The sequence below is a fragment of the Labeo rohita genome, unplaced genomic scaffold (assembly GCF_022985175.1).
Source record: "Labeo rohita strain BAU-BD-2019 unplaced genomic scaffold, IGBB_LRoh.1.0 scaffold_340, whole genome shotgun sequence".
In the NCBI taxonomy this organism is placed as follows: domain Eukaryota; kingdom Metazoa; phylum Chordata; class Actinopteri; order Cypriniformes; family Cyprinidae; genus Labeo; species Labeo rohita.
This window is the reverse complement of record NW_026129258.1, coordinates 64,612-77,207: the sequence shown is the minus strand read 5'-3', so window position 1 is coordinate 77,207 and position 12,596 is coordinate 64,612. Positions and strand designations below refer to the sequence as shown.

General features: G+C 35.4%; 1 protein-coding gene across 1 annotated transcript; it reads left to right on the top strand.

The window, feature by feature from the left end:
- Window positions 1–1,007: 1,007 nt before the first annotated feature.
- Window positions 1,008–8,468, top strand: LOC127160375 (uncharacterized). The gene is made up of 5 exons (XM_051103019.1): window positions 1,008–1,154; window positions 2,309–2,620; window positions 6,343–6,402; window positions 7,010–7,129; window positions 7,675–8,468. The coding sequence occupies exons 1-5, from the start codon at window positions 1,103–1,105 to the stop codon at window positions 7,764–7,766; spliced, it is 636 nt and encodes a 211-aa protein (XP_050958976.1). The 5' UTR covers window positions 1,008–1,102; the 3' UTR covers window positions 7,767–8,468.
- The last annotated feature ends 4,128 nt before the right edge of the window (window positions 8,469–12,596 follow it).

Below are 12,596 nucleotides of genomic sequence, written 5' to 3'. Positions count from 1 at the left end.
ACACAATTTTTACATAAGTAAACGTCTAAAATTAAAACATTACATGAACAATTCACAGTCTCATTCAATCATTATCCAATAATGAATTTAAAACTCATTTATTTCGAAAAGGAACCGCAACAATAGCTCACTGTAGAGACGCTGTTACCGTTAGCTAAGCAGCTAAACAAGTTAACATTAGTTGTAAATGAGTCAAAATCAAACAGGGCTCGCTGCAAAGCCTTTTTCCCTGTACTACACTGCACCGAGCGCTTACTAGTTACTAAGTGTCACGTAATTCACAAAATAAGACTTTTTTCCCCAATTTAACTCGAGTGAAAACTTATCTGAACGCCACAGATGTCCCGGATGAGTCGCCTTCTCTCTGGTGGGTTGCTAAGAGACGGATAACCGTCCAAATTCAAACAGAAAAGAGCGGCATCTGCCTTCGGTCGTGAGCAAACTCATGGGCCGACCTTTGATGAGCTGGCGAAATAGAGCACACTCGCCTATGCCCGGCCGATCCTTATTAGATCTTACAGTTTATGAGGCCGACGTTCTGCTCATGGGCCGACGTCGGCCAGACGTACGTGTGCTGTCTGGGATGACATTGAGGTCTTTATGTATTATTAAAGCATTTATATTTAACTGTATAAGATCGTTTTTCTACAAAATCTACAACTTAACCGTTAGGTAACCTAGCAACGGCGTCACGTTCTGCTGCCTCTGAAGTCTGTCCGAAACTGTTTCTAGAGTTTCCTTCGCAGCCTTCGAAGTCACTGCCTGATAAGGCAGCGAGGCAGCAAATCAGCTGACTAGGCTTTCGGACGCAGCCTGGTCTTAACAAGAATGAGACTCTTCCTCAGCACTGACACCATTAGCCCTGTAGGGGTCAGCATGACAACACTTGAAGCACGAAAAAAGTACCTTGATATTGTGGGAAAAAATAAACACTCAGAGATTGTGTATACTGTAATGCCACCTCAACTTTGTAGCACTGTCTTCCAACAGGAAGTTGTAGAGTGGGTAAGGTACACTTTTCTAAAGACAGTCTAAGACAGCAAGCATTTGACAACTTTGCCTTGATGTCAAACATATTTACTTATGGTGGATTTCAGCGGGGATGAACAATTATCAGTGCATCTTCTGCTTTACCCTCTTGGGACTGACTTTGGGTGAGAGTTATAATCTTATGTATATTAAGTATTAAATGTTATTTTATGACAGCCCTCAAAAAGTTTTCTTTTTTTACAATAGGATACTATATGTGATGATGTTTTGATGATCATGTTTATGAAGGACATTAATCAGTGTTCATAGGTCAATGTATTTCACACATTTGGGATCGGTAGTGTTTCAGTGGTGAATCAGAATCCAACATTGCAGATGCACTGCTTCCCTACACTTGAAGCTTTTTGTTGGCACTAATGAGTTCCATGAAGAACCTATAAAATCCATGGAATCTTTCAAATGCACAACATTTTCTTTATAGTGGAAAAAGGTTCTTTAGATTATTAAAATGTTCTTCAAACTAACAAAAATATATATATTTTTAAGATCTATTCACTGACGGGTTCTTTGAGGAACTAAAAATGGTGCTTCAGTGACACTGAAACTCTTGTCTGGAGCATTCGTTGTTAAAAATATATTTGAGCGGATGTGAGATTCATCTTAGCCTGTAATCTAATAATAACCTAATATTGTGACAAAACGTTTTAGAGAACACAGTAATCACAACTGGTTGAGGAGGACTACTGACTGCTTTAAAAAATAGCTTTAAAATAAAATATTTACAAATATTTAGTAGGTAGGTGTGACACACCAAAGCTGCTTTTTATGGACTTGAGACTTTTTTTTTTTCAGATGGCCTATATTTCTGTCCAGCTGTGAAATGTCTAAAAGGAAGTGGTTAAGCATGAGTTGTGACGGCTAGTTTGATAGAAACATTTCTTGTGCACAAACTCAGCCAAATGTATAGGATGTATTATACATTTAATTAAAATATAACCATTTAACAATATTCATTCTTGCAAACATCCGGGTTTCAACCTACTGTTGTAATTTCCCACAGAAATGTTTCTGTTTGAATGATCACTCTCTTTAACTAACTACTGTCATATGTTGCTTTCTTTGACTATGCTTCAAAAACTCCACCATCCTCATGCAAACTTTCCAAGTAAACCCTATGTTCTTCAACATCGTAACCTTTGTTAAACGTGTTACTGAAGAAACATAAATCATCTTCGAGAGCTGTTGTTCTGATGGTTAAACTACAAAGTGTGCATTAAGTGATTGATTCTTGATCTTGATTATCTCTTTCTTGTTAAAGGTGCACACATATCTACAATGAAGGGATGGACTGTATTGTTTCCTCTCCCTGAATGTCCACCGGGGACGTCCATTAATTCAGTCGAATGGAAATACCACACAATCAACGGAACAATCTTGCTGGCCAAGATTAATCTAAATGAGGAACAGAAATCAAAAATTTTCAGCAAGAGGACTGGAATTCAAATAATGGAAAATGGTACACTTCACATTGAAGATGTAAAAGACGAAGACTCTGGGAATTACTCTTGCACCATCATTTCCCATGATCAAAGGATGCACATTGAACGGATTTATCTTCAAGTACTTGATGGTAATTTTCTTTTTTATGCTTAACTCAAGGTCATTTCTCTAGTGATAGTCTTATGATAATTAGGGTTGGGTATCGTTTGGGGTTTTTTCGATACCGGTGCCAAATCGATACTTTTAAAACGGTACCGGTGCCAAAACGGTGCCTGAACCGATACTTTTAAAAACAGCCACAAAGTGGTGGATGACACAAGAATATATTTTTATTGGACAAAAAAGTTCTTTAAATTGAACAATGTATTAAAAGTAAAAAAAAAGAAAAAAAGAAGTAGTACTACATTATTAAGTCAATGCAAAACGCAACAACAATAAAACCTAAGCCACCTAACCCAACTACAATAATTTAACAGCTTAAAATTTTAGCAATTCTTTTGCAGAAATATGAATATATGTGATTAGATCTGGGAAAACCCGTCGGATGTCGCGGTGGGACGTTTTCAGGAAATTAGTTTTTCATTAAATTATTATTCTATAACATCTTGTCTATCATCTCTGAAAATATCTCTTCGAAATTCACTTGTTTAGTGCAGAAAAATAGACATTTATTGCAGCAAGCAGAATGACTGTCTTTCTCCTATGTTAAGAACGCGCTGCGCTCGCTTTTACTACAAGGTAGGCTGCATTATTTACTAAACATTAAATGGGTGATCAACGGAAAACAAACGTTAGTCTGTTTGTCTAATGATGCAGTAGCGCTCCTAACTTGACAGACAGCTCTCGTTAAACCCGTAAAGTGAAAGTGAAAGCCGTCTCACTTTAAAGCCGTTTTTCTCAAAATCCCATTCCTGAAAATCATCGCTATCAGCCAACCTAAGATAGCCATAACGTAGGTTATGTAAAAAATAAAAGTTTTGGAAAGGGGCCTGAACGCAGCTTTCATATGGTGTCAAAACCTAAAAAAAGGTAAAATTTCACCATGTGTTGGGTTTTCCTAGATCGCATCACATATTTTCTGTCTCTGGCAAAATACGACACCTCTCCAGTTGATGTCTGCAAACTGTCAAACACGGTGCATCCCTCTGCTTTCAAGTTTATTCCACATACCATCAAATGTTTCATGAGGTTTGACGCGTTTTCCCCTTCACACGCAACTGCTGTATGGAACGCCATTGGGGACAATACCTATTATATGAAACGCGTGAAATCTGGACGGATTAACACGCAAAGTTTGTACGTGTCTTTTTGGTACGTGTAAACGCGAACGTTTTGTACGTCTATACACGAATTTTTTTGTCGTGTTATTTAAAGACACGATCGTTTGTATCGCCTTAACGTAACATTTTTGGCCGTGTATTTTTGTTACGTGTTTCTAGACGAACGTTTTCGTCGTGTAAACATGACATTTTTGAACGTGTAATATTTCTAAGTCTTATTTGATGTGCGACATACTAATTTTTCTGTTTTAGTTGAACTGGTGATAATTTAGGGTCAATGATTAAATACACTCAATGACTGCATGAATTAACATTATATTCTTTGTAACGTTAAAGGAATTTGTCCTGTAGGTAAAGTGAGTGGTCTCGGTGATCCAACGACCACATTTCCCCTCTGATTAATACATTCGAGGTGTCCACTACTTGTTGGCAGAACTAAATACACTAGGTCAGTCTAACGTTACCCTATATGTGGAAAAAGTCACCTCTTTAGTCAGCGGTTTCTGTGGCGTAACGTGTAAAGGGAGACCGGGGTTCTATTCCCACTGACAGCGCTTTTTTATTACTTTACAGTTAATAAACGCATTTGTTTTCAATAAAAATGATTTGACTTAAAATTCATGTTAATTCATAAAAGTTACATTTAGGGTAAGGTTAGGGGTAGCGCTCTTTAATATCTCAATAAGTTGCCATGATTTTAATATTGTTTTATAAATATAATGATTTACTGTCAGTTATATTGCAGGATGTTTAATGCACAACAATACTGAGGAGCAAATAGTAACGTTATCTCTCACTATTTATAAGTAAATAGCATCTAAATGTCTACTGAATCCACAACTGTTGCTATTTACACTTGGACTTGGACTGGCTGCCCCACAGTTTACGTTGCATGGTCCGCCTGTTGTAGTGATTCTGTAATGTTTGTGTCGTATGATTGTGTCTGGGTTTAAAGGTTGAATAAAGATTTGTGAATTGTCATAGGCTACTGGTGCTTTGTTTTCTGCTTTTGGATTTGCCTGATTGTTATAATATAATTGTTAAATTTGTGATTGTTACAATATATTGTTGTTATTACATTATTTTTATCTGACATATACAGTATACATTCAAGATATTTGTATTATTTCCAGTCAAACTGATACCCCGACTTCAAGGAGCATGTCTCTCATACCAGATTGATGCTGGCCCACTCGGAGATTACTCCAGTCATTTTGAAAAAAACAATAGCCACAGTATTTAGTATTTAGCCTTTGCTAACTTTATTATTCATTGTATTTATTAAAGTTGAATGATTTATGGCATTTATTGGCACTATTATGTATAATTATTGACACCTCACCGTGGACCTCACTAATTATTAAACCCTGGCTATGGCCGTATCCAGTGCTGTATGTTCTATGTGTTATACATATGTGTATATAGCCTATTACATCACTTATGTCTTATATAAGTCAACTGAACGCAGTCTGTAAAAGTTCTTTGACAGTTTAATAAAAAATTTCTAAGAGCCATCATAGAGAGCACTTTTTTTCCACGTTACCGGAGACAAAAAACCTGCATGAGTACAAACGGGATGAGATGACACAGCACTGACATCACAACCAACGTATAAATGCATCATTGACTTTAAAGTTTTACGCTTGCCTATGTACATGCCAACGTAAAATTATGATCACATTCACGAACAAATGTTACGTGTGACGTTTGCATAGGTATTTGCTTACCTAACAGCACGTCATCCCTCACGAAAAGAAATGTCGTCTGATGTTTATATACGTATACAGCAACGTGCCATCCCATCACAAATGCAAATTAAATCATAAATAGAGCAACGCTATTGGCTGTTGTGCAGTCTGACGCGACACCCGAACATATACTTCGTATTTACGCGTACAAACTTTGCGTGTTAATGCGTCCAGATTTCACGCGTTTCATATAATAGGTATTGTCCCCAATGGCGTTCCATACTGCTGTAAAACATTTGCTGCACGTCGCAGTGTCTGAATCATTTCTCGTGAAATATAGCCACACTTTAGAATGTTTAGTTTTTGGCATTTTAAGTTAGACGCGTTTAATTTAGCTAGCTAAGCTAACGGCAAACCACCTGCTGCAGTCAGAGCAAGTGTAACGATAGTTGCAGCATTCACGCGCTTCTCGGATGGTCTTATTTCCAGACGATTTGTGCTTTTAATTCGAAATGTGAAAATGGATAGTAACTACAAAGATGTCTTGGATTTCTATCATCAAAGCTTCCCGACGTTCACGTGAGTTTTCTCATTCATTCTGACACCCAATGAATGCAGTATTTAAATTTAACTAGCGATCATGCATGTTGATGAATCAATGCTTCTACATCCGTGTCATAGCACCAGAAGACAAATATTTCAATCGACAGTTCAGGCATTTAAGTGGCACCGAAATGAGGCACCGAAATTCGCGTTCTGATTCGGTCCGGTACATACCGGTCACATGGATTTCGGTACCCAAGCCTAATGATAATCAGACGACAGGATTGTAGAGTCTGTCAACGATTTGTATATTTGTTGGTACTAATCATTTGTTTTCTCAGTTGAAAACTTGACGACTGAACCGAACAGCATTAAGTACGCCACAACATTTAAACCATCAGGTACCTTTTCATTCACTGCATTTCATGTGGACATTAGATTAAACGCACATTCTATTACTCAAATAACAATATGGCCGTTTTATTTTAAAGAAAATGTTGATTTTACCTTTTCGCATCTTTTTTGTTCTTTCACGTACCAATACATAACAAATGCTTTTAAAATAATGTGTGCTTATCATTAAACTACAAAGCATTAAATCACTTCCACATAATGAGTAGTGAAACATTTTAAATTTTATTTTATTTTTTATTTCATTTCATTTTATTTTATCTTATTTATTTTATTTTATTTTATTTTATTTTACCAGAATGACACTGTAACATTATTATAAAATAACAAAGAGCACAAGGTTTTTGTGGTGTTTAGGAAGTATCTTTCACACCGCATTGTTTCTCATTGACTAGCTGAGTCATCTTTCTAAGCAGCCACATTACATAAACAATGAAATATAATAAAAATAAAATAGGTTCCTTATGATATGACTTACAGAGAAACAAAAATATAGAATCTACTTGACTACATCATGCAGATTGTTACAGCTTGTGATTTTTTTTTTGTTCCTTTTTGTTTTTTTATGATTTTTTTTTTTTTTTTTATGTTTTTTAGAGCCCAGTGTTATTGAAACAACACTGATCACAATACCTGTATGCTCAGCACTTGGAATCATTTTAATTGTGGCCACAGTCCTCATCTTCAAATGTAGAAAAAAGTGTCGCCACACTTCAGGTTAGTGTGATTATTATTTATTTTATTATTTTCCTCTTTCATATTGATCAGAGATGAAAAATTAAAATGTTGTCATCATTTACTCACCCTCATGCCATATAACTTTCTTTCCTCTGTAAAGCACAAAATATATTTATTGCAATGTCCTGGCTGCTCTTTTCCATAAAATGAAAGTCAGTGTGAACTAGTGTCCAGAAATTTGACTGGCTGTAGTGTTGTGTAAGGAATAGACTAAAATGTAACATTTACTGAAATCATACACATTTTGAGTTATGACTTATGAAACTATGATCAGTGGCAAATGTGGTTGATTCAAGATTCAAGATCCTCAGTGAAAATGGGGTGAGAAACCAAATCAGAATTGAATGGCTCCAACTCTTAGAACTCCATTATTCACTACAGTTGGTGTAGTTACTTTGTGTTACCTTTGTAGGATGGCTGTTTAATTTAAAATGTGTAAAAAGTGAAATAAGTGGAAAAAATGAAAGCAGAATGATTTGACATGCTACTACCTACTCATACTTTACATTTTCTCTGTTTTGCAGATGAACCCATCTACGTCAACAAGGTGGTCACAATTCAAGGAAATAAAAGGTCACAGGTGGGCAGAAGGATGCCAGATAATAAAAACAGATAAAGACCCCCTAATTAGCAAGCTGCAGCAAAACCTTTGTTTTCCTAAAAGACAAATGTATAGAGTGCTGCAGTGTTTATGGCATGTTTTGTTGGCCAACCTAGAAGTTCACATCACCCCGGTTCCCTCGACTAAACACCAATAGGATATTTTCACTGGCTTTTGGATTATTGCTGAAAATGAGATCTGTGATTTTTAACGACTTGGTTGTCAAGATAGTTTTCACAAAAGAACACAACTCAACCTGAATACAATCAGTAGAAGTTACGATCTGCCTAAACATAGGATATAAATAAACCACACCACGGTCACATGACTTTAGCGTCACCACCATTAAGCTGAAAACTTTGTTTAAGTTTTTTATTTACACAGCATTTTCTTTGAAATTTTGAGTTGGAATACTTTGCAAGAGTGTGATTATAAACAACAAGGCTGTAAAAGTTGACTAGTGAGTAGATGAGTTTTCCTGTTCAGCATGATGGTGTTGAATGTCCCTCTGAACAACCTCTGTAGTCCCATTTAGGCAGTTGTTATCAATGGTCTTTTTTTAAGACATTTAAAAGCTTTAGGGCTGTCAAACGATTAATCACGATTAAACGCATATAAAATAAAACTTTAAGTTTGCCTAATATATGTGCGTACTATGTGTAATTATTATGTATATATAAATACAAACACATTCATGTATATATTTAAGAAATATTTTACAAGCATATGTATTTATTATAATTGTTATGTTTTTATATTTTAAATTTATATTATATATATATATATATAAATAAAAATATTTTGTACAAAACATATTTCTCTCATGTATACATTAATTTGTGTGTTTTTATATATACATAATAATTACACACAGCACACAGACATTTATTAGGTAAAATCAAACTTTTATTTTGTGTGCGATTAAACATGATTAATCGTTTGACAGCCCTGAAAATAATGTGTGGGATATTACTGATGTATTTTATGTTGATGAGTAAGACATATATTGGGCTCATGCTAACCACACACCTTATTTCAGGTGTTTAACCAAAAACCCACTGACTTCATAATGATGGGTTTTGGCCTACAAAAATACAACATCCCTGCTGTGCTCTATTATTGTTGGTGTAACCTTATGTGTTACAGTCATGAACTATAGAGTGTTTATAACTCTATTCTTTAATGATAACACTTTTTTCTGGAATGGTAGTTTATGATTTAGTGATTATATTTCTGAGTTCATCTCTGAAATCTTTGCTTTTCACTTAGAGTGAAGTTACAAATTTTCTTTGAAAACCTAAAGTTAAGGTTTCTTCTCACTGTTACAAGAGCACACGTAGGGGTCTGAAAAGTCTTTAATCTAGCAGCAGCATCATCCAGCTTGCAACAGCGGGTCTGTGGTGATCTATTTTTTGCTTTAGTTGCTGTAGCAACAGTGGTTTACTGACCTCTTTCTGACTAGTGAAAAAGCTGTTGATATATACTTAACTAAATGTGTGCCGAATAAGTTGCTGCTTTCAAGCTAAAATGTGAATAAACAAAGTTTATAAATCTACGTTTGTAGTAATAAATCTGCATTTGTATTCCTTTAAGGTGATAGTGGTAGATGTGCCGAAAAAAGTTTGTGACGTCTGTGGTATGTTGTGGTCAAGGCTGTCAATATGCAGGAAATCTGGCACATGCTTGTTGTCTTCTCACTTACCGTAAACATTGATCTATGGAGCCATCTTCTGTGTTATCTGTGGTTGTGGTGCTTTCCAAACCCTCTGGGACATTTGTATTCATGAGTTGGGAAGTTGTATGATGATGTCGAATCACTTTGGCTGGAAGATGACCTTATAAAACAAAAAACAAAAAATCTTACTTTTAAACTCTACTTCTATAAATTAATAAAGAAGATTGTTCACTGTGTTTATGTTTATGTTTTTAATACATTTCTGAAGGTATGTTAAATTCAATATTCTGTCGGAACTTAGTTTTACTGTGAATGACAAAAACTATATCCACCTTATTTTTCCTGTAAGAATGGAGTGTTTTCACGTGTCATCATCAATCGGCCATAATGGTGGCACTGAATGTAAACAATGCCACTGAAACTTCTATATTTTGCTGATTATTGCTGCTGAAAATGGTCAATTATTGTCATGTTTTGGGCTGTACTAATTTGGAGTACTGTAGACTGCCAGAAGTTATAACAAGAGTACAAAAAGGAACAAAAGGCGTTTGTGGTTGGCCAAACGGTTGTGCTTTGAGGATTTCAAGGCAAGAGTCTTAAAAACATTCATGTTTGTTCTTTTCATTTCCAGTCAGGTAGGTGAAATATTAGACTGATATCTTAAGCTTGTACGCATCTTTACCACCTATTAACTTAAGCTAAACTGTGCAGAGCTGTGGCCCTCCAGGAACTGAGTTTTAGACCAATGCTGTAATTGTACATTTTTGGTGAGGTTTTTAGCTGTACAAAACAGCTTGTTTTGCAGTGCAAATTGGCGTTACTTACCATATTATTTTAATGTATTATCTTAATTATGACCACACTGGTTTGTAGTGCAAATAGTTTTACCGTTTACTGCATGTTGTTATTCTTGTTTTTTCCCTATATGGTGGCTAATGAACTGGAAGTCTCGCCCATAGGTTTACTTTCATGTTGAAGAATAAGGTGGATAAATACATTTCATTAATTGTTCCATTTCTTTTTTTTTTTCTTTGACTGACACACCTCCAGCTCAGAAACTTGGGGCTAGGTGTTTCCCTCTTTGAGACAGTCTGTCCTGCATGACCTGAGCACAGCATTATTATTAACTGATAATTACCCAGATACCAAGAACCTTTGGGGCAAATGTGGCTGATAGCTGTTACATTTGAATTGGAGGGGATTTTTTTTTTTATCACTATCTTAAAGGTGAAGTCCCCTTCCAAAACAACAGTTTACAGATAATGTACTCACTCCTTTGTCATCCAAGATGTTCATGTCTTTTTTTTTTCAGTCGTAAAGAATTTTTTTTTTTTTTTTTAGGAAAACATTTCTGGATTTTTCTCCATATAATGGACTGATATGGTGCCCCGAGTTTGAACTTTCATGCAGAAAATGCTGCTTCAAACAATCCCAAATGTGGTTGTAAACCATCCCAGCTGAGGAAGAAGGGTCTTATCTAGCGAAACGTTATTTTCATAAAAATAGTTTTTAATGTCAAACACTCTTCTTGTCTTGTTCATGACATCAGTTCATGACAGTTGAACAAAAACTCCCATCTCATGTTCTCCCTCAACTGCAAATTTGCCCTATATCGCGGTTTTACCTTTTGTTTAAGGGTGTTTGATCTTCTTTGCGTGTTCACTTTGCAAAGACTAGGTCGGTACTTCTGCAGCAATGTAGGATGATTTTGAAATGATTTTTGAAATTGAGGGAGAAAATATGATTGGAGTTTTTCCGCATACACTAACTGTCTTGAGTCAGAATACACAGAGTTCATGGAGAGAAAGGCAAGACGAGCGTTTGAGATTAAAAAGTATTTAAATTGTTTTTTTTTTTTTAAATGAAAATAACCGATCGTTTCGCTAGGTAAGACCCTTCTTCCTCAGCTGGGATTGTTTACAGCCGCATTTGGGATCGTTTGAAGCCACATTTAAACTTTTGAAAGTTCAAACTCGGGGCACCATATCAGTCCATTAAATGGAGAAAAAATCCTGAAATCCTGAAAGAAAGACATGAACATCTTGGATGACAAGGGGGTGAGTACATTATCTGTAAATTTTTGTTCTGGAAGTGGACTTCTCCTTTAATATGACCTTATTATTAATTACATCAATACAGTCTTAGATAACAACATTTTCACATTTTTCGTTTGTTTAATAATCAAGTATTATAAGTAAAATTGTCAGACCTATTTTGAACACTAGGGGTCAGACTGACAACATTGCTGTGCTGTCTCTTTACAGAAATACTTCTGAAGTTCATTTGTGTCCCTGAACCCCAAAAAGTAGCACAGGTTTATGTGTAGCAGTAGCCAACAATACATTGCATGGGTCAAAATTACAGATTTTTCTTTTATGCCAGAAATCATTAGAATATTAAGTAAACATCATGTTCAATGAAGACATTTTGTAAATTTCTGAATGTAAATACATCAAAACTTAATTTTTGATTTGTAATTTGCTAAGGAGGACAACTTTAAAGGTGATTTTTCTCAACATTTATTTATTTATTTATTTTTTTTGCACCCTCAGATTCCAGATTTTCAAATAGTTGTAGCTTGACCAAATATTGTCCTATCCTAACAAACCATCAATACAAAGCTTCAGTTTTCAGATGATGTATACATTAAAAAAAAAAAAAAAAAAACTGGTTTTGTGGTCCAGGGTCACATTTATGCATTTGGCATCCAAAGCAACCTACACTGTTTTCAAAGTAAGTCCCCCCCCCACCTTTAAATGCAGTTCTTGTTTACATTTTAAATAAATTCAATACACGTCCTTTTAATGTACTTACGAGAGAAGAGAGAAAAAAAAAACTGTTGAGATTAATGGTGTGAAATAATGAGGATGCTATTCAATTCTCATAATAACGGTCCTCCAGAGATCTTTAGTAGTTGTTTTATCTCAAAGTAACTTTTATTTACTACTGTATATGTGTGTGTGTGTGTGAATGTCATTTTTTATATTCAAAAAAGCTACATAATTTGAATTTTTAGTTTCATATTTGGCCATTGTTGCCATTTGAGTTAGAGCTGTGTGTGCATGTGAGCTGAGATGCCTGGGATGCCTGACAATGCTGTCTAAGTAGGCAGTTAAACAGCAAGTTTTGAGACGGAGCCACCACGTGCTTGACTCGGCATATGCAGTGTG